The following is a 21,782-nucleotide window of genomic DNA, read 5'->3' on the forward strand; positions in this document are numbered from 1 at the left end:
ATGACCATTACAAACTGGAAAATACATTTACATTATATGATTTGTTAAAACAAATATAAATCAAGAGAGTTATATAAAATTAATTAAGATGATAATACGTAACATTAAAGATTCGAAAAATCTACAACATGATAACAAAAAATCAACTTCATTATATTATATACAATAAACCTATAGTATTATAATAATGAATGAACATAATTGTAGATTATTCCATAACTATCAATAAAAGTGAGAAACTAATTTACTCTTTACTGCATTTTAGATATTCCACGTGACAAATTTACCCTATGGTGTGATACAATCGGTTAATCATGATAGTCTAAAAGTTACAATTAATCTTAGTTTTGATATAATATACTTTTAGAAGAAGAGCAGAATACTTAATTGGAATAGAAAACGAAACTCACGCCAGCACGTAAAACACATTTAAGTTTTCATTTTCACCTTTTGTTTTACGTTATCAGTGAGATAATCAAGTGGATGCGTTTGGTCATATTTCCACCTTAGAATCAACTCTAAAATTTGACGAGAAGTCATTCTTCTATTGTGTGTTACGGACTCAATTTCCACATCGGTTATGAGAACAACTGATGTGGAGTATATAAACTAAATGAACTCTTTTTTTTAATAGACTAGTTTTTTGGGATGAATTCTCATGTTTGGTCAGTAATATGTTGTTTCAGAAATATTTTACTAACTAATTCATAGAAATATTGTATATGAAACTATGCATTGTTTACTAAATATAATCGTAAGAACAGTCTAAATAAAAATATAAAAATTAAGTCTATGCGGAATTTGGTTAAGGTATAAATTATTAAACTAATTAAGACATTATTAATTAATGGGATTCGAGAACAGTTTGACTAAATGTGATTGTCTTATTCTAACCATTATTAACATGGGCAACATCTAGTTGGAGACATTTAATCATGTTTATAAAACTTGGACTATTTGATCTTGACCTATTCCTTGAAATTAATTTCGTTGATGAAAAAGAATATCAAAATAAATCACAACTCACAAGAGTGAATCGTGCAATCGTGAAAATACCACTATATATAATACAGTACCAAAAATGACATTTAATTTCTGGAATAAATAATTCTACAATATTAATGTTATTGGTATGAACATAGATATGACTATCGGGATGATCGACATTTATGCAATAATTGGACGATTTTGTCGAGCCATAAATTTAATTGAAATGACCAATTCAAAGTATTTTAAATTAGTCAAATATATATTCTTCCCAAAAGCATGGATTTGGTGGTCAGAGTTGTCTCACTAGCATAGCTTTCAATGATTTTCGAATTTCAACTATACTTTTTAAGTTTTTGGGCTAAAAGTGAGCAAGGTCTCAATCCACTTTTTCCCATTTTTTTTCTACAAAAGCATTCAAAACATAAACAAAAACAAAATGCAATAGAATTACAGAACTATCGTAGAGATACAAACAAAGTTGTAAAAAGTAGTAGACGAAAACCAGGAAAATAGGATAAACACAAAAATGTAGTCATGCACCTAAATCTCAAGTGATGTTTGTTGATTTTTTTTTTCTCATTTTCTTTTGTGTTGGTGCAGGCAGTTGTTCTTTTTATTTGATTGTGGCAAGCTTGTTGTTTGGTTGGTGTTATAAGTTGCATTTTCCTCACTGATTATTCCTGGAATGAATTTGTCCAAATTCTGTAGCCGATTCTCACTAGCACAATCTTATATAGAATGTTAAGTTGTATTTCTAAATACATCCACACTTTAGAAAATGTCTTCTATCTTGGTATAGCAACTAAAATTAAGGGATGGAAGCGTCTCGGAAAAATAAAAGATTAAGGTGTAGTGGACAATTGTGTCTTCAACGAACACTTTTTTTGTGCCCCCAAATTTTTTTTTCCAAACACATGTAATTGTGTCTTTAATTTTGTATACTTATAATATAAATTTTAATTTTTTTGTGTGGCATACAATTTCTTAAAAATTAAACATGCATTCCCAAATAATAGTTCTCCAACCAACCTATATATTAATCGATTTTTCAACCAAAGAAAATATCTAAATTCTCAAATAATCGTTCTCCAACCAAACTAGCGATATAAATCGATATTTAATTTACAAGCACAAAGAAAATATCTAAACGTCTTCTTCTGAAGGAACAATAAGCTAAGGACCTAAAATCTGTGGTTATTGAGATTATATTTGCACAATAATGAATACTTTCAAATATCGTGATAATTTTGATATTCCATCTATATATGTTGGGACTTTAATTGAATCTAATTTTCAATAAAATATCATAATAGTTCTATCCGGACAAGTTGCTACTATTTCCATAGCGTCGCTGAAATATTTAATATCTATTAAAAGTCCAACCTAGCTAGTTGTTAGCACTTTATTTTTATGATGTAACAACTTTCTAAGAAGAACTTGAATAGATTGATGGGCCCGCCCTTGCCCAACGTAACTATAGGTGGTTTTATTATACATCAATATTAATTTCTAATGCGTACGGTCCAGCTACTTGTTGAGTAATCATCCACACTTCTTTTTTATGAGACCATTTAAGATTATAGAAAAAGGAGTAACATTTTGGAATGGTATCAAAGTTGATATATCCAAGTTGATGCTAGATTTCTTTGTTTCAAGTGTAAAAGTGTATATTTTGGATCATATGTGTGGGCGTGTTAAAACCCACAATTATTGTCTCAAATTGAGTTGATACTGATCATGTCTTTTCTATATAAAAAAAACCATGTCTCTCTTATAGATAATTGAATACCCTCTTAAGATGTCTTTTAAGGGGTAAGTGACTTATTTTCATACATGTGGGGGCATATATGTTGAAACTCACATTTCTTGATTTATATCGATTTTGTAGTGATCTTGTTTCCTTTATATATATTTGGATAAGTAATTTTGTTATTCTAAATGGTGAAAGGAGGGGGTCAAAATTAATACCATCAAATTTGATCGCAATATAACATGAATATATATATAATTAATCATATATATAGATGGCGCTCTGGCACCAAGCATGGCCCATATATATATATTACCTAAATCAACAAAATCGGTTCTACTTGCATGGCATGCAGATCTTGCTACATCAGGTGTATATTTATGAATATGAACTCACATAGTTACATTAAATATTTAAATACATTGCTATTTTCACACACCGCCGACTGAAACAAAATTATTAAAATCCCATTTTATCAACTAGAGATTGACTAAAATATTCTGGACTCTAGTAGAAGTTTGCTAGTTATATGGTATGAATGTTTACGCATGGCTATTTAAAGCTCCACCACTATTTATTGTGCATAATATACAGATCACATGCATTACATCCTCCGCAGAGAAAGCTGTCTTGACATTCACTTCTCCTTCATAAACATTACTATAATGAAACTATAACAATCAAACTTTCTAGCATGTATAAACTCATAGTGTAAGTCAATTCTACACAGCTCTCTAGGTATAAGTAAGAAGTAGTGCACACCTTTTTTTATAGTTAAATGAATAAAAATTTAAAGATCACATCATAGTAGACTCTCGAGCGCACACATTTAGTAACACAGAGAGTGAGGATCGTATAAAAATTCCGTTGATGCACTTATATTATTTCCTGGCTTCGCTACTTGTCAATGAGGTTAAGAAAGGAAACATCCCATGTATGTTTGGCATGAGATGACTAAGATGGATAAAAAGAAAGCAAATGAGGTGGTATACATGAAGATTCCTTCCAAACCCTAGAATGCAATCTCAAAATCTCCCTAATCCTCTCTTTAGTCTTGTGACTAGCCACTACCTGCAACACCAAGCACAACTTAGCAACCACCCCGACCTCCACCATCTCCTCTAAAACCCTAGAATTCTCCGAATACCGCAAAATCAGCCCCAAAATCCTCACCCCCCTATCACTAACCACCCCCGAAACCCTAAGTATCTTCTTCGACACCACCGCCAATCCCGCCCCGTGCTTCAGCAGCTCCGCCCGCCCCTCCGCGCACCTGCACACCTGCTCCAGTACCGCCATCCCTAGCTCGCACTCCCTTCTCTCCCCGCTCTCCAGCAGCATCTCCACCACCGCCGCCACGGCCCCAGCCTCCACCGCCTTCACCCGGTTCCTTCCCCACGGGCAAAGCTCCACCACCAGCATCACCGCCGCCTTTTTAGAAACCCCCTCCTTAATCATCCTCACCGCTTCAACGAACACCTCCTTCCCCGCCCCGATCAGGTGGATCGGGTCGGCCACTGCGTAGGCCTTTCCGATTAGGGTTATCGCGCTTGCTCGGGCTCCGGTGTCGCCGTTTGTTAATTGTTGGATCAGTGTTTCGAGAATGCTAGTATTGGCGGTGAAGAAGGACTTTAAATCTGAATCGGAGGGTTCGATTTGGGAGGGTTTGGGGTGGGGCCAGGTGTGGATGAGGCGGCGGAGAGTGTGGTTGGGGGTGAGGGCGGCGGCGGAGGGGTTTAGGGGCTGTTTGGTGACGGGACAGGTGGGGGTTTTGGAAGAGGATAGCCATTTTTCGATGCTGTGGCGGTCGTAGGTGATGCCGGTGGAGACGGTGACCGGATCGATCATCGCCTCCATTGAGATGGGGCAGAGGAAGTAGCATGGGGTTTCTATTTCCTCCATTGATGGAAACTTGAAGAGTACTTCAATTTAATTAGTATGATAATAGTAGTGGTAGTATTTTTATAGGAAAGGGTTGAATTGAATTTTCTAGCAACCTTGAGAGATTGAGCGGTGGAGATTGTGGTAAGAGTAGGATTGGGATAATAATAATAATAATAATAATAATAATAATAATAATAATAATAATATACTTGTATATAATGCAAATTTAGGCATACTTTTGCAAGTTGAGAAATAATGGTGAAGCCATTTATCATGCTTGAATTCAAATGAGAGAGGGGAAGTTGATGGTGGACTTTTTCCAAACTCAACAAGAGATAAAGAAATACTACTAAGAAATTAGACTTTTTATATTTATGGGGAAAAAAGCAACCACGTCGGTGTTGGATTGTGCCCACAATGAGGGTCATTTTGACTATCTAGCCTTTTCAAATCTATTGCTATTATTTAAGAAAATAGTTAAGACAGTTTGGTGAAGACTAGCTGTATTATTCAAGTTCAAAGTGTTATTTTTTTTGTAACGAGCCTTAATTGTCGAGTATTGTATTGTGTTTGAATTGAACAAAGAGACAAAACTTTGATTTTGAAAATTGAAGGAGGGGCCTTTCATGGCATTTTTTCATAGAAGGGGTGCTTGATCCAGTTGAGAATAGTATTTCTATTTTTGGAGAAATGTATTGTATAACAAGCCTTATGTAAGAAATTCTAAATCTTTGTGCAAATAATTTTCAGCATTTTTTTGAAGTTAACAATTTTTTTAGCACATTAGTTCATTTGTGCACTTAGTCAAGACTCAAATCCAAAAATTTAATGATACTTAAACTCAAAATAAAGGTCGAAAAGCTCTAATAGTATCTCCATACCATCATCTTAACAAATACATTACCGTATTTATTTAATATATAAGCAAATCTTATTGTATTTTTCCATATGATTTATTGATAAAATATTTATGGAGTCAATATCTAATTTGGATATACTATATAGGCATATTCGAAAAAATATAGTAGTATAAATAACTGGAGTAAAATCAGTAATTAATTTGATGTTTATTGAAAAATAGATTTGGATTTATGTAGATGACTGGATATGGCTTTAGCCTTTAGCAATTAATTAATCAAATAATAATTCCAAATAAATTAGGTGAAAAATATCCCAATAAGGTGGGATGAAAGGAGTGAGTAAAAATTAATTAGTGAAAATAACAAAAATAAAAATTCAAAACCCGTCAACTTAGATAGAAAGGATAAGAGCATCCGCGGCGGTGGCGACTTTCGCCACCGCCGTCCGCGCCGTTGGCAAGGCGAAGGACCGTCGCCGCTGCAGCCGCGCCGCTGGCACGGCGCTGCTCGATGTATCGAGCACGTCCGTGCCAGCGGACGCACACGTGTCGCGCTCCCATTCGTCAACGGCATAGCCGTTGTGTTTAAACTTTTTTTAATTTTTTTTTAAAAAAATCGGTTTTTTATTAAAAAAAACCGATTAAAAAAAAATTTTCACTTGCCCAAAAAAATATATCCGTTTATAACCGTTTTTTACACCTTTTTAATTTTTTTTTCATTTTTTTTACCACAAAAATACACACTTTCATCTATAAATACCCCCAATTTCACCCCAAAAATTCACATCAAACTACACAACTCTCATCATCATTCTCCAATATCCATTCTCATCTCCATTCTCTCATATCCATTTTCATCTTCATTCTCTCATACCCTACAACATCACTATGTCCGGCCAAGACGATAACCCTTCGGGCTCCCACGGTTGGAACCCCGAATGGTTCGGTTCACAACCGTTTCCTAGTCCGGAAACGGAATATTCGGCCCCTCCTCAAACCCAAGATTCGGCCGTTCCGAGTGGCTATCGTCCATACCCAATCGACGACGAAGGTGCCTCCGAAGGGCGCTACGGGTGGACACCGGAGCCTAGGCATCGCGCCCCTTCCCAAATGCCGATTCCTCCATCTTGCGCCGGTGTCCGCACACTGTACTCACCGGCGGAGATGGAAAGATTGTTCAAGGCGTACTTGGAAATCTCCGAAGATGCGGTGGTTGGAACGAACCAATCCGGCGATCACTTTTGGTGGAGCGTCTCTAGCCGGTACAATGCAAACCGGCCGCCCGGAACGATCGAGCGCAACGAGAGTATGGTGCGCAACTGCATCGGCCGAGCCAACGAAGAAATTGGCAAGTTCAATGGCTATTTCATCCAGGAGTCCTGGAATGCCGGGAGCGGCCGAAGCGAGGTCGACATCATCACCGCCGCGCTGAGCACCTACCAATCCATGAACGGTAAGTCGTTCAAATATCTTAACATTTGGCAGGAGACGCGGACGCACCCGAAGTATAAGGGAGGCATAACATCCTCCTCTAGCGGCTCCTCCAAACGATCAAGGTCGGTAGCCCAATCCGACTCCGGCTCGGAAGAAGTGGCTAGCCAACTCGCCGGAGCTAACTTGGGTAGCCCCGACGCTGGACCGAGCGGTTCCCAACGCCGCCCCCAAGAAAGGAAGAAGGCGGCGGCCAACCGTCATCGCGGCTCGACTCCCGAAGCCACTCCCGAAGCCGCTCCCGCTCCCTATGTGCCACCTCCACCCCCGAACAACTCGCTGTGGATGCTCTTAAGCCAACTCAATATGGCCGATAGGTCATCTATGACCCCCACGCAACTTGAAACACACGAGACCATGATAAAAGGTCTCCAAAAACAATTGGGGTTGATCCCGCCGGATGCGTAGTCTTATTAGGAGTTTAATTATGTAATTTTTAATTTTTAGGATTTTAATTATGTAATTTTTAATTTTTAGGATTTTAATTATGTATTTTTTAATTTTATTTGTAATTTGTAATATTTATTATGGTTTTTAAATGGATTTTAATATTATGGAAATGTTATTGTTTAATTGAATTTTATATTAATTGTGCTCGTCCTTGCAGAAGAGCACAGTTGTGGATGTTGTGCTCTTGCCAGAGAGCAGGCATGAATAGTACCGCTCGGGCCTACAACCGTGCCGTTGGCAAGAGCATGGTTGTGGATGCTCTAAACAGCAAACTCTCAGCGCTGATGAAACTGTCTACCACTTCCAAATTTGGATTTCAGATCTCTTAATTCAACACTCATTTCACCATGTTTTCGCCGTAATTTCTCCTTGATTCTAACTCCTGCCCGATTTCGTGCTTCGCTACAAAGGTAAATCTCTTCCCCTTCTCAATTCCGTCGTGCTCGGAGGATTTGACTTCGATTCAGTCAATCAGCGTGCCGCCGAGTACTCGTAGTTGGAAATGTAGCACCTTTTGTGGTTAGTTTTGATTGGGGAGCTGTTTTTTTCTGTGTTCTGAGGATCGTACTGGAAAAGATTGAAGGGAATTTGGGTACATTGTGGCTATTGTTTGGCTCTGTAACTGTTGATGGATTGACATTGGTTTTTCTGTTTATTTGTTGTTTGCGATGTTCTGATTATCTGCCGCAAGTTTAGGAAAGAAAATCAGGTTTGAAATATGGAAGCTTTTTGGTTTTATTTTTGGGATTTTAAGCTGATTTACCGAAAATAAGTTTTACTACATTTGTTTAAGTGTGCTCCTTCCAGACTGGTTTGGTGCGTTAAGAATTTCTGTGGGAATTTCTGCTTCTTTCTATGGCTAAGGGGAATACCGCAATCATATTTATTATGGATATGAGGAGCTCACATTTAATGTAATTAGTCTGTGTAGTCTAAGCATAATTAGGCTGTTAAATTCCTTGCGTTGTTTCGTCTATGGGCTGTAACAGTGGAGATGGGGAAGTGGGTTTCACGGAAGTGGCAAATTATGATCTTCTTATAACTTCCTTGTACCAGGACTGACAGAAATGGGTGCACCAAAGAAATGGGAACACTGCTTGGTTTGAAGAAATCTGCTAAATCACAATCTTTCGAGATTGATGAAAATGTAGGTTATGTCCTGTGATTATACTCCCCTATACACCACCGATACGGTTCCTTTCTTTGAATTGTCTGAATTCTGTTGTTTATTTTCTGGATTCTTGATATTTTAAGCTAGTTTACGTGGTCTTAGGGAAAAGCTGCACAAGGACAATCTCACTGCTCATTAGTGGAGAAACTTTTAGTAGCCCTATATGTTGAGTAATTGATGTTAACTTCATTTTGTTATATGGAGTACTAGTTAATATGTTATCTGCATAGTCCACCTTTATACTTCAGAAACTTCTTGGATCCTGTTCTTGTTGGAAAAATGATTCATATTTTGACTTTCTTGATCAGATCAAAGAAGATGTGTCTAAAAGGAAATACTTTTTCGTTCTGAATGTTTGCCTTTCTCTTTCCACCTCTCACATCCATTTTAAAAGCCACCTGCTTGCCAGTTGAACCATGCATTGCTTCCTCCACGGATCCACCCAGCATGTACTCCTGAGTCCTACCATTGATCGGAAGCATCAAGTTCAATTAAAATCCCTAAACATATTTCTTTTTGTATGCATGTATATATGCATAGATATGCACATATTTATTTTTATATTTGATCCATGTGTGTCAATTCAAAATTTTCATTCTTGAATTAAGGCTGTATCTTTATGCTTAGACCTCTTAAAATCTTTTGGCCTTTTAAAATAGTTACATGTAGATTGGTTCCTAATGGTATAAAATTTGATCAACATTTCATAACTACAATCTTGAATTTTTCAAACATTAGAGATCTGGGAGTACTGGCAAAAGTCGCCACCGAAGAAAACACTCCATTGAGATTGATAGTCATGTACTTGAAAATAAGTTCAATCAAAATGGGGTCACATCAATTGATGAAACCAAAGCAACAAATTTCCAATCGGTCTCAGAATCAGCTAGCTCCCTGTCTACTTCACTTCAGGTTCAAAATATGCCTCAAATTCAACAGAATATTGGAGAAGAATGGGCAGCAATACACATCCAGACAGCCTTCAAAGGATTTCTGGTAATTGGGCAGAAATGCAGGTCCAATCTTTAATAGCAAGATTACGCATTGCATTTATTCCTTCGCAAACTGTTCCTTTGTCTATCAGGCAAGACGAGCTTTGCGTGCTTTGAAAGGATTAGTGAGGCTTCAAGCTCTTGTCAGGGGTCATGCTGTAAGAAAGCAAGCTGCCATTACACTCCGATGCATGCAAGCTTTAGTCAGAGTTCAAGCTCGTGTCCGAGCTAGGCGTGTTCACATCGCATTAGAGACTCAGACAGTGCAGCAGAAACTCCAGCAACAATTTGAACACGAGGCTCATGTTAAAGAAATTGAAGTAATCTAGCTCTAGATAAAAACAATTATTTTTGTTAGCTAACTCACTACTGCATTTTTTAGAACCCCCTTGCTTAAGATTTATCTCCATCTTTTGACTGCAAACTAGGAAGGGTGGTGTGATAGTCTTGGATCTGTTGAACAAATTCAAGCCAAGTTGTTGAAAAGGAAGGAAGCAGCTGCAAAACGTGAAAGAGCAATGGCCTATGCTTTAGCTAACCAGGTACGCATTCTATTATACTCAGTTCGTATGTAGCTTGACCATTTTATTACTGAAAAAAAAAACAAAATGCAGCCATTATATAATGTGCAGATAATTGAATATTGCTGGAGTACTATAATATAAAAGATAATAATTGTAACATGTCGCACCAATTCTTTCTTGTTCTTTATTCTCTGAAAACTGTTGTTTATATCTCTTTACTTTTTCTTTAAAATATGTTGGGGATTTATTTATTATATAAGTAAATCAAGATAAGAAAGAAGGATATGGTTTACCTTGCCTTTCTTGGCCCTGTTGTCCAAATCCAGAAGAAGGTCTAGTTTTTCTCTTCTAAGCAGGGTCTGAGTTAAACTTAAAGATGTAGTAGTAATTTTATTTTCCTGTTTCAAAATAAATGGAATTTTTTTGTCAAACTTTGTACTCCCTCCGTCCCCCATTTATCGTCCACTTTCATTTTTTACCATAAATGTTAAGTAGGTCCCACATTCCAATAACCTTTTCAACCCACTTTACTTTACATTTCTTAAAACTCGTGCCCAACACAAAATGGACAAAATGGGGGACGGAGGGAGTAATTAAACTTGGAAGATGGTTTTATTGTTTGTTTGTCATAATTTTTTTTATTATAGTGCAGCTAGCATTTTTTTAACATGTATATGTAAAGCTAGGTTGTCACCTTGAAATATGCCTCAAGTAGAATTACTGTGATGCAGTGGCAAGCCGGGTCAAGACAGAACGTTACACGTTCTGGCTTTGAACCTGATAAAAGCAACTGGGGCTGGAATTGGTTAGAGAGATGGATGGCAGTGCGCCCATGGGAAAACCGGTTTCTAGATATTAATCTCAAAGATGGTGTCAATATTTCTGAGGATGGACCAGCCGATATGAAGAATGCAGCTGCAACTCAATTCAATTCCACAGGAAAGAAACTTGCTAACGGGAAGGATAATTCACGTTCTAGTAATAACACCATTTTTTCCAATGAAAAAAGAGCTGCTTCCAACTCCGAAGGCTGCAGTTCTTCACCCAACAAGTCACTCAATGTGCAAGAAACAGCATTCACACTTTCCTCCGCGCCTAAAACAGTTGTTGAAGACTTGGTTGAGGAAGCCACATCATCACATAAGGTTGTTTCAAGATCACATAGTAATCCGAAAGAGAGGCTCACTCACACGGATAGACAAGGAAAGAAGCGGTTATCTCTCCCTGCTAGTGGTCAGTCTCTCTCTCCCTCTCTCCCCATTATATTCTGAACTGTTTCCTAATGTGCAGTCGAATATCAACAGGACTGGGGCAAGTGGCCCAACCAGTAAAGCCACTCAATAAAACTAGTGTTAGAAGGTCCCCTAGTGCCACAAACCCCGTAAAGGACAAAGTCAAGCCGAACGGGCTTGATGCCAAGTCCTCTAAACTTAGGCGACAAAGTGATCATTAGGAATGGCACAAGTTCCTCAACCATCTACTGCTGGTGTAGATTGTATGTAAAGAGCACATTGCTTGTGATGAGTGACAGAGTTGTTGCAGAATAAGAATGTAGTGTCACTGTTTAGCGGAAAATGTGTATTTATTGGTTAATTAGCATTGTTTACAGCTGCATCGTTGTTTGTTTCTGTCAATAGATTGATTGTTGTTGCCTTTGCCTTGCCTTGAGATTCATATGTATATGTTGTAAGAGTATATGTATTTAGATAGTTTGTCTGCGTAAACTATATTGTATTATTTCTAATACAGTTTTCCTCCTATTGTATATAAAAGACGATTGTCAATCTGTATATATGATTTATTATCGGAAATACTATTAGCTTTCTACAAGTCAAGTGAAAAATAATGAAATCACGATTATCAACCTAATAAAATCTAGAAATGGGAAAAATAGAAAAAAATATCTAATCTGCTAGTATTTGAATATTAATCTTCTGCACCCAATATGTGGCTTAAGAATTCATCACGAAACGTTACTGAACCCAAAATACACAGTTTTCTGTTTAAAAGAATTCATAGCAAGGTCGACCTGCAAGTGTCCTAAGTGAGATTTTAATCGAAGCCCGTATCCCAGACCAACACCGCTGCCTGGTTTACCATGCCTGAGAGATGGGTTTCCTGAAAAAGGAACAAAAATGATGAGTGTTTACTGTTTAGTTTACACGGCATGGATGCAAGTTATGCAAAAGAATAGATCGCAATGGGAAGGAAAATAACACAAGAATAGAAGGATGTTCACAAGATCATTCATAAAGATGAAGAGCACACAGGGAAGCTTATATATTGAATAAACAGAGTTCCAAGGCTATCAATTAGCAGTGGGCACAGATGATCTTTTTCTAATCAGACAACGCCCCAAGAATTTGAGATGCACATATTCTTCAGAAAATAACACTTACATAAATGTATTATATCCATTTCCCAATCAAATGATGAGAGCAAAGATAACATTAGGAACATTCTAGATGAATCTCCAAATCTAATTAACCAATTTGCAGTGTTTTTTTCTTCATTTCCACCAAAATAGTATTGCCCACTGAAACCCCATAAATATGTTTCAAAATTTCAATATGAATAATCATAGCAACAATCCATATCTCATGATTTCTATATTTCAACAGAGACAAAATGAAAAACAGTAAAATCAGATGCCAGCAGTCAGCTTAAAGTCTTAATGAGAGTATAGCAATGTTGAAGATAAGTTAGCCAGTTGAAACTAACCAGGGACATGACGGCCAGAGCCCAAATCAGATCCACAGTCTAAGAAAACAGCACCTTCAAGCATTGAGCTCTGAGAGAGGGGAGAGGGGATTAATAAGCTCGCGAGAAAATAGAAAATAAATCTTTAGCTGCCTTATATGAATGCATTCAAACCTAAATTGACACCAGGCTGATCTTGTTCACAAACAATTACAGCAAATCGCATGAACTAAAGGGCGTAAGAATAATTTTTGTGTTAAGCTTAAGCAGCGTCTACTCGAGTGTAGATTAGAAAAAATCAATGGTATACCAATGTCTCATATTTCAGTTGGCAAAGTTCATCTCTCTTTTTTGTTTCTTCTCTTTATTTTGTTTTTGCTTTTTTGGGTGGGGCCTGTTTATCAGTTAAGCTATGAGCACTGTATCACCCAACTGTGAATAGACCATCCCATCATACAAAGTAACAATACCAATAAACTTCAGATCTGAAATACTAAACAAGGCACAACTAAGCTAGACTCATCTGAACCAAAATCTCACCACTCCTGGTCCATTATAAATCATCTTGCCAAACCAATTGCTGCTAGACTACTACCATAGGGGCTATACATGGCAAGTAATTTTCACTAGTTCTTTAGTCAACTAGACATCCAATAAAACCTCTTTAACTTTTGGAAACTTGAGTATCAGTATGTAGAAACTTCAATTATCAAGCTTAATGTTACTCCTTCACACACAAAAATTAATGCTTGATCTAACAAAAAATCTATGCTCTTTAATAGGCAGGACTTTCTAGAGCTTATATAGTGCTACGTCTGTGTTTCTTTGTCACAAAAGCAGCAACCTAAATTAAACTTTCAATCTTCAGCAGTAATTTGATTTCTTTTATATATCTGGATCCTTATCAAGACTTTAAGCGAAAAAGAATGATGTCACGGTAAAGGTGAAGAACAAAAGAGTGCAGATTAACTTCTTCTGATAAAATTACAAGATACCATACCAGTGGCAGTGTCAATTCACTGTTAGCAACTAGGCATGATCTGCCAGATCCAACAGCCCCGTCACCATAGCCCCTTACACTACCTTGTCCTCCTATGGAAAAGGCTTGATAAGGAGCTATGTCTCCTACGATCGAGCCGCCTGTGAGGCTGTAACAGTGAAGTTGCAAGTGAAAAGAAACATTAGTAGACATTAGTTATTAGAGACAGATCATTACTAATAGAAATACCATATGTGGTACATAGAGATGGTTTTCTGGAATAAGAGTTATTAAGAAAGTACAACTCAAATCAAACTTCCTATTCAGAACTTTGGCAGAATCAAGTTCTTCCTTGTTAAAGAACAATATCATATTCCAAATTCTTAAGCAACAGTGGACTTTTGGGTGTGTGTGTGTGTGTGTGTGTGAGTGTGAGCGTTGAGGTCTCTAGTATGGTTTTAACACCACCATGCTATTTTGGTGTCTTAGTGTTTTTCATCAAATAAAGTTTACTAATAAATGGGTGGAAGACAAAGTTTTCTTCTTCCAGTTCTCCATTGTTAACTTCACCTTCAACTTCTCAATTTGAATACCAACTCATATGCCACAAGTATTGATCACCTTGTCAAGAAAAATGCAGGCCCAAGCCGTATACCCCTTGAAGCAGCAAACTTGAATCGGTTAAAGATTAGCCACTTGGAAAGAATTGGAATCCCTTGTTCAATTTGCACGCTAAACTACATAGAATTTCATGTAGAAAACATCAAGACACTGACTAAAAAATTGTACAAAATTGCATAATACTTATATTGGTGGCAAAATATGTATTTACTCGAGTAAAGCTGTGATCAGTTGCTTTGGCAAAGCGAGATTCCTGTTTGAGCACTACCATACTATCATGATAATCGCCACTGGGGAACAAGTATCAAGCAGAAAATTCATCAGTCATGGAAAGAAAAAAGACTGACGGAAATGATCAGTAGTTGTTTAACCTACCTGCAAGTCACTGGAAAACCATGAAGATCTCTGCTAATAGACCGCCCATCATCATTAACAGGACGAACATGCTGAATTGAGTTTCTCAGTTCATGTGAGAAAAGAAACAAATATTTGGACGCAGAAATGCAGATCAATAGAACCTAGTAACTTTCAGTGATAGTACGAGACACACCTCAAACTTGATACTGGTTTTACTGCTCCAATTGGAGCTTGCAGGCTCACTTAGGTCTACACCAGCAGATAAACGACTAAGATTGACACCTCCACTTGCTGAACGAGAAAGGTTTTCAACCGGGATGCCATGAATTCCTATCTCGGGGGAAATGGAGTGCTGGAGAGCAATGTTATTGTTAAATTAGATCCATATTTGGTAGAAAATTCTTGATAAATCAAAAGTGAAGCTTTTACAAGTATATAAAATCCCTGTCGTTGAATATTTATATCACTCTCTAGCTCATATGCTTGAACCAGATCCATGGAGCACAACCCACTAAGACATTCATTACAAGTATATCAATGCATATGTTTCTTTCAATACCAAGTCCTATTTTAGTTTATAATTTTAAGTACTTACAAATAAAGTCCTCTCTAAGAACCAAACTTCATGTTAGTGATCAATTAATAGTGAAGAGAAGAGAATGCAGAAATCAACTTTGACTTTCACATCAAATACTCCTATAAATTATCTTTATTAAAAAGTAAGCTTAAAGAAATAATTTAACACAAAAATGGGTTCAACGGCCAAGAATCCAAGAAAATAAGATAGCAACCTGAATAATGAAGGCATGCTGCGAAAGCCACTCCGGTCTTGGCTTCCGGTAAGTAACCAATATATTGGAATCACAGAGTCCTTTATCCCACAATACATCAAGCTTCTCACTCTTTCCAAATAGATTTGGATGCTTTATGCAAAGGCTGTCGAGAGGTGAAACAGTTCAATACAAGAAACCAGATTATTTTCATCATAAAGTAGAAAGAACAATAAAATTACCTCCCAATAACGAGTGAAAGTGGACTCCATCCACCCGCATTTCTGTTTCACACAAGCGAATGAAATAATCATAAAACAGAAAAATTAAGGAGAAAACTCACACAGAAGAAAATCAAACCTGAGAGAAGGCAGCATCAAGGCAGCGCATAGTTTGTGTGTGAAATCAACATTGAAATCTACCTTGGCTACACAAAATGAGAATGAGAAAAAATTAAAGAGGTGGTCCAGTGATCTGAAGAGATGAGGGAAGAGTCACCATTGCCGGCGTGAATGCTTTTCTGTGCTCCCATCCAATTACCATATCACGGCCTTCTTTGCCTATCCGCCAATCAAACTAAAATCTTGATAGTATTTCAAAGGCAATAAACTGGGAAAATGGAGAAATCTTGGGCTGAGAAATTGGCCGTTAATAAAAGGCGTTGGAAGGGAAAGAGAAGAAGGCATAAAATCGTGTTTTGTGAGGAATTTATCTCTTGCTTTGAGAGGAGGGGATTGAAATCGCACGTGGACTGTGTTGGCCTTGTAACGTTCCTTTCACTTCGGATCTTTTTCTTCTGGGCTTTTCCACCATTGGGCTAGATTATTATTATAGTGGAGCATAATTGGTAAATTAATAAATAGGAAAAAAAAAGAATAACTAAACTAGTAGTATTGTTAATGAAAAGTGGATTCCACTTTGTCGGAGAAAATAGTTTTTAAAATTAAATGAAAGCGTACTAAAAAAAAGTGCAAGACTTTTGTGGGAAGTATAATAACAATAATAATAATATTAGCATTATTTATTTCTTTTTATTTTTTATTTAAAAAAAAATTCTTCCAAAACTCTAGGAATGAGGAGGTGCATCTATCGACCTCAACGCGACGAAAGATTGAACCCTCATCAACATGTCGAAGAGAAAGGGAAGGCTCCGATGGGTCCGAGCACTGAACCACCCCCATCCCACCCAACCCTTCTCTAGATCATGTGGCTGACTCTACCGGTATTTGCACGCTCGAGATTAGTCACTTGAAGAAACTAATGAAGGATACATTTGAGATGAAAGATGCACGAAGTGATGATTGAGTCACTTGAAGCCAACTTAAGAGAGGCCTTGTTGTTTTATATTTTTACGATTTTTCATTTTAAATTATTTTTACGAATTTTAATCTCTAAATGATTTAGTTTGAACCAGCTAATAATTATACTGTTGTTGTGATTTTTTTAAGCCAAATTGTCAATGAGAGAAATGGAGAAATAAATTTAATTTATCAAAGAGTATAATTAGGTAATACTGCAAAGCCACTAATATCAATTTGGGATTTGGGAAGCCCTCCGCCACCACCGTCACTGCTCGCCCGGCCATCCTCTCCGGCCTACAGCCAGCCAGTCTCAGAGAAAGGATCAAGATGCCCAAGGGAGAGAAAATCGTCCTCGGACGAGCTTTAGTGAAGCACCACAATCAGATGATAAGGGAGACCAAGGAGAAAGGCAAGTTATACCGAACCCAGCACAAGAAGGTTCTCGAATCGGTGACTGAGGTCAGTGACATCGAAGCCGTCATCGAACAGGCCGACGAAGCTCACCGCCTTTACTCTTCTCTCAATCCCGGCCAATTCCCCATCAATTTGTGAGATTCCCTTTCTCTACTTTCCAACTAGGTTTTTGCGCTCTGGAGGAGTTCATTAGTTTGTTTCAATTGTTAACTTTGTCGAGTTGTTCATTCTTCATTTTCCTTGATGGGTAATCAAAATTACTGCTGTGGAATTTTGACAACAACTTAAAAGTGATTTAGTAGTTGCATTGTTGGTTGCGTTAATTTTCACGCCTTTCAGTTATTCTTATAGTCACTAATTGAGCTAAATTATTGTTGTTTGGTCATTTTCTCTGAGTTTTTTCTTTTCTTCTTCTTTTATATGTTTGTGCTTTTTAATTATGTCTGTGTGTCTTCTTTCAGGGATTCTGCTTCCAGCACAATTGATATGACACCAGAAGAAAGAAAAGAGCAACAGAAGAGGGAGGAAGCTTTGCACGCCAGCAGTCTCCGTATTCCTCGAAGGTATGATTTGTTCTGTCGTCTAAATTTTGTTTTGTTGTCCTTTGTTTGTGCAGGGTTTAATGCTAAAATGTCTTATCCAGGCCACCATGGAATGCTAAAATGTCCGTTGAAGAGCTTGACGATAATGAAAAACGAGCATTTCTAGAGTGGCGCCGCAGTCTTGCAAGGTCAGCATTTGGGAGATAATAACACAAATAGGATTTGTGCAGTGTATTCATGGTCCATGATGATATGGTGTTCAACTGTTCATATCTTATTGTGTTTGTGGTTTCTTATCATTCCTTTATACTCCTATTTATTATAATATTATAATCATCATTTCCTCTTGAATTCTGACACAATCTTATTTAGGTTATTTTATGTCTGATTTATGTGTTTGACTGTTTTCTAGTTGAGATAGTAGACTTTTTTTGGAGAAGTTAATCATACATATGTGGCATGCCCCAATTATACATGTAGACATTTCCTGGTGTTTTAAGCCTCTTGATAGCTTTCTCTGGTTGAAATAGGGCCACTCTCGAAGTCTTGTAATGTGCATTACGTTTATGAAGTTAATATGTTGTTGATTTTTTTATTTGCTAGCGCTTATACTCTTTTCATGGCAGGCTCGAGGACAATGAGAATCTAGTTCTTACTCCATTTGAGAAAAATCTGGATATTTGGAGACAGCTTTGGAGAGTGCTTGAACGCAGTGACCTGGTGAGACAATAGATTCTAAAATGCTGCTCTTTTCTGAATTTTATGAATGGTTATACTGCCTTAATATGCCATTTAATTGTATCAAACTTACATACTTAGCTAAGTGCTTGAAGATGAGAGGAGTTGCACTATATTCTTAAGATTCTCACAAAAAAAAAGTACTATAATGAGTCTATCTTGATTGCTAGTTGCCACTTTCAAGTATTTCTTTCTTCACGGTTATTTGGAATAAGAAGAAATAACAATGTTAACCGCGAATGTGCATGAATATATCAAATACGTGCTGAATCAATAGGCACAAAGTATTTAACTCAAATGAGAATGCGTCGCATTTTTTAATAAGTATACAACTTCCTATTGTCTCAAGTAACTTCTCATATCTGTGGGTTTTAAGATGATAAATGCCTAGAGTGATGTGCAATCTAATGAAGATGGGCTTCGAAGCGAAAAATTGAATTGTTTGCCTAGAATCAAAAGAAGTAAAATGTTTCACTTTCTTATTATACCATGCTAATAATTACTGCTGTTTGCTGACCCCTTTTCAATTGTTTGTCCTTGAAGATAGTGATGGTTGTTGATGCAAGAGACCCGCTTTTCTACCGTTGCCCCGATTTAGAGGTATTATTGCAAGCTTGATAAAATTAAATGTTTGTTTCTTCTTGTGAATTTGTAATATAATTCTCTAGATTTTCTATTGGATGAGTCATCAACATTAAAAAAAGTGCTGAATTGAATAGCACTGGCTTTAACTGCTGCTCAAGAACAATCTCTACTAGACGCGTGTCTTCTCTACTTATTTTCAGAAAGCTCGCTGACATTTTTTGCATTTTACTGTACTAATATTTTGAGTAAATGTTCTAACCTGGCATGGATGTTACTAAACTATAGGCATATGCACGAGAGATTGATGAACACAAGAACACTTTACTCCTTGTGAACAAGGCAGATCTTCTGCCATTCTCTGTTAGGTTGGTATTATTACAGTGCTTGTGTTGATTCCCTGAATTTTCCACTCTTTAGTCCTTTGAAGATTTGTTGCATGAATTTTGTGTAGGGAACAATGGGCTAATTACTTCCATGAACATGGTATTCTCTTTCTTTTCTGGTCGGCTAAAGCTGCGACTGCTGCTTTAGAGGGGAAGGAGCTCAGTTTGTCCGTTGGTACCCAGCAAGACTTAGCTAATTCTGGAACGAAAGTATATGGTAGAGATGAGCTACTTGCGCGGCTGCAAGCTGAAGCTGAGAATATTGTCTTAATGAGAAGCCGATCTAAGTCCACTGACGAGGACTTGTCAGACGTGCATTCTCATGATGAAAGTGTTTCCGAGCACGCACCGCCTCGCAATGTAGTTGTCGGATTTGTTGGATATCCCAACGTAGGAAAGAGTTCCACAATAAATGCTTTGGTGGGAGAGAAGAGGACCGGTGTAACCTCAACTCCTGGGAAGACCAAACATTTCCAGACATTGATAATATCTGAGAAACTTACTCTCTGTGATTGCCCAGGACTTGTGTTTCCATCCTTCACTAGTTCAAGATACGAGATGATTGCATCTGGGGTCTTGCCTATCGATCGCTTGACAGAGCACCGTGCGGCTGTGCAGGTGGTTGCAGATCGAGTGCCAAGATCCGTTATTGAGAGCGTCTACAAAATCAAATTGCCAAAACCCAAGTCGTACGAGCTACAATCACGGCCCCCTTTGGCAGCAGAGCTTCTAAGAGCATACTGTGCCTCTCGTGGGTATGTAGCCTCAAGTGGACTACCAGATGAGACCAAAGCTTCACGCCTGATGCTCAAGGATTACATCGATGGGAAACTTCCCCATTATGAAATGCCACCAGATATATCAAATGATGAAGATGATGGCGAGGATGCAACCGAACACAGCGCGCCACATGAATCAGACCTATCTGCCGATGAAGACCCTCCAGTTGCTGCAGATGAAGCTGCAGCTGGTCTGGAGCACGAGCTGAGTGATCTGAATTCTTTCGACATCGACAATGGGTTGACTTCTGCCAAGACTGCTGTTAAGAAAAGGGAAACTAAACCTCATAAACAGCATAAGAAGCCCCAAAGAAAGAAGGATAGGACGTGGCGGGTAAAAGACAACGATGGAGACGGGATGGCGGTAGTCAGGGTAGTCCAAAAGCCAGCAAGTGGAAGAGGCCCTGTTATTGCTTAAAAAGGGGGTCGCTCTTCTTGTAAGATACTTCTCCTACCCCATTATTCTTTACTAAATTTTGACCTTGTTTTGTTTTGTGTGATATATAAACTCACTTTCACTGGTGACTTCTGGTTTCTTACTTTTTACTAATTAGTAGTAGTAGTACTTATTTGTGGGAAATGCTTCATTTGTTGTGGTATAAATATCCAATCACTTACTGTGTAACGAAAAAATGTGCAACTTGTAATTTAATTTATTAGACTACATTTCTGGAGAAAAACATACTAACTCATTTGCAAAAATTTTAAAAAAAATATGCATTGCCTTTGTGTTTGTCACACATTACTTGTAAAAGGAAAAATCAAACATCTTGTCAAGATAAGTAGCTAGTTCATCTTCTTTGCTCCTTCAAACTCTACTATATAAAAGGGTGATATTTGCAAAGCAAATCCCACATCCCATCTCCTAAATTTGAAAATGCATGCCACCAAATTAGTTGTGAATATCAAAATTGTTGGCGCATTAACAATCTTTGTTCTACTTTGTTCAACAAAGAGTAGTGATGCAAGAGTCCACGTCCAAGTGATAAACGAGCTGGAGTCGGGGCAGCGGCTGAGCGTGCACTGCCGATCAAAGGAGGACGACCTCAGCCACCGGATCTTGGAGGCAGGCGAGGCCATGGAATGGAGTTTCAGTGTCAATTTTGTGAGTACGACTTTGTTCTACTGTGAGGTGCAGTGGGACAACCTGCATTGGTACCGTTTTGATGCGTATGATGCTAATAGAGATTACGGTAGATGCATCTCCTCGTGTCGATGGATTATATCAAAAGAGGGTTTGTTATATGGATACGATGAATTATCAGGGTTTTGGAAATTGTTCCCCTTGCAACCTAGCTAGTTGAAACTGTAAATTTTGTAACGGGTAGTCTGGTAGAATAGATAACTCATCTATGTTGGAGTTATATGACAAAAAAAAATGATCTAAAATGTGTGTTTCTATCGTGTTTTATTTATTTCTCTAACAATTGCGATAGTAATATATATTTCTAGTCGTCTTTCACCCAAATTCCATATAACTTTTCTTGTGTATTGCTCCTGTA

At 37.7% G+C, this 21,782-nt stretch overlaps 3 protein-coding genes and 1 pseudogene across 5 annotated transcripts; 2 read left to right on the forward strand and 2 right to left on the reverse strand.

The window, feature by feature from the left end:
- Positions 1-3,313: 3,313 nt before the first annotated feature.
- Positions 3,314-4,649, reverse strand: LOC121741110 (E3 ubiquitin-protein ligase PUB22-like). Its single transcript, XM_042133803.1, has one exon. The coding sequence runs from the start codon at positions 4,640-4,642 to the stop codon at positions 3,695-3,697; it is 948 nt and encodes a 315-aa protein (XP_041989737.1). The 5' UTR covers positions 4,643-4,649; the 3' UTR covers positions 3,314-3,694.
- Positions 4,650-7,694: 3,045 nt separating this feature from the next.
- LOC121741834 lies at positions 7,695-11,857 on the forward strand (annotated as a pseudogene).
- Positions 11,858-12,005: 148 nt separating this feature from the next.
- On the reverse strand, positions 12,006-16,225 carry LOC121741835 (outer envelope protein 39, chloroplastic-like). The gene is made up of 11 exons (XM_042134762.1): positions 16,037-16,225; positions 15,899-15,965; positions 15,781-15,822; positions 15,560-15,704; positions 14,962-15,120; positions 14,787-14,857; positions 14,623-14,701; positions 14,412-14,527; positions 13,812-13,959; positions 12,833-12,902; positions 12,006-12,229 (listed from the first exon to the last, which is right to left on the reverse strand). Exons 1-11 carry the CDS (start codon positions 16,068-16,070, stop codon positions 12,075-12,077), a joined length of 1,086 nt encoding a protein of 361 aa, XP_041990696.1. The 5' UTR covers positions 16,071-16,225; the 3' UTR covers positions 12,006-12,074.
- Positions 16,226-17,046: 821 nt separating this feature from the next.
- On the forward strand, positions 17,047-21,437 carry LOC121742731 (GTPase LSG1-1-like). Of its 3 annotated transcripts, none has more exons than XM_042135971.1 (8): positions 17,047-17,387; positions 17,715-17,816; positions 17,897-17,983; positions 18,422-18,515; positions 19,077-19,133; positions 19,404-19,483; positions 19,570-20,717; positions 21,236-21,437. In XM_042135971.1, exons 1-7 carry the CDS (start codon positions 17,167-17,169, stop codon positions 20,696-20,698), a joined length of 1,770 nt encoding a protein of 589 aa, XP_041991905.1. In that variant the 5' UTR covers positions 17,047-17,166; the 3' UTR covers positions 20,699-20,717; positions 21,236-21,437. The 3 variants fall into 3 exon arrangements, with proteins under 3 accessions (XP_041991905.1, XP_041991906.1, XP_041991904.1); XM_042135972.1 differs by having other exon boundaries at positions 21,241-21,437; XM_042135970.1 differs by lacking the exon at positions 21,236-21,437 and having other exon boundaries at positions 19,570-20,856.
- The last annotated feature ends 345 nt before the right edge of the window (positions 21,438-21,782 follow it).

Source organism: Salvia splendens, chromosome 7 (genome assembly GCF_004379255.2).
Source record: "Salvia splendens isolate huo1 chromosome 7, SspV2, whole genome shotgun sequence".
In the NCBI taxonomy this organism is placed as follows: domain Eukaryota; kingdom Viridiplantae; phylum Streptophyta; class Magnoliopsida; order Lamiales; family Lamiaceae; genus Salvia; species Salvia splendens.

Bases quoted from the DNA above. Each gene is read 5' to 3' on its own strand.
- LOC121741110 (XM_042133803.1), bottom strand. From the start codon at position 4,642: ATGGAGGAAATAGAAACCCCATGCTACTTCCTCTGCCCCATCTCAATG.
- LOC121741835 (XM_042134762.1), bottom strand. From the start codon at position 16,070: ATGGGAGCACAGAAAAGCATTCACGCCGGCAATG. The intron at 13,960-14,411 runs GTGATCAATACT...TCACTGTTACAG, and splicing joins CCTGCATTTTTCTTGACAAG to CCTCACAGGCGGCTCGATCG. The intron at 12,230-12,832 runs GTTAGTTTCAAC...TTCCTTTTTCAG, and splicing joins CTCTGGCCGTCATGTCCCTG to GAAACCCATCTCTCAGGCAT.
- LOC121742731 (XM_042135971.1), top strand. From the start codon at position 17,167: ATGCCCAAGGGAGAGAAAATCGTCCTCGGACGAGCTTTAGTGAAGCAC. The intron at 17,817-17,896 runs GTATGATTTGTT...TGTCTTATCCAG, and splicing joins AGTCTCCGTATTCCTCGAAG to GCCACCATGGAATGCTAAAA. The intron at 19,134-19,403 runs GTATTATTGCAA...ACTAAACTATAG, and splicing joins ACCGTTGCCCCGATTTAGAG to GCATATGCACGAGAGATTGA.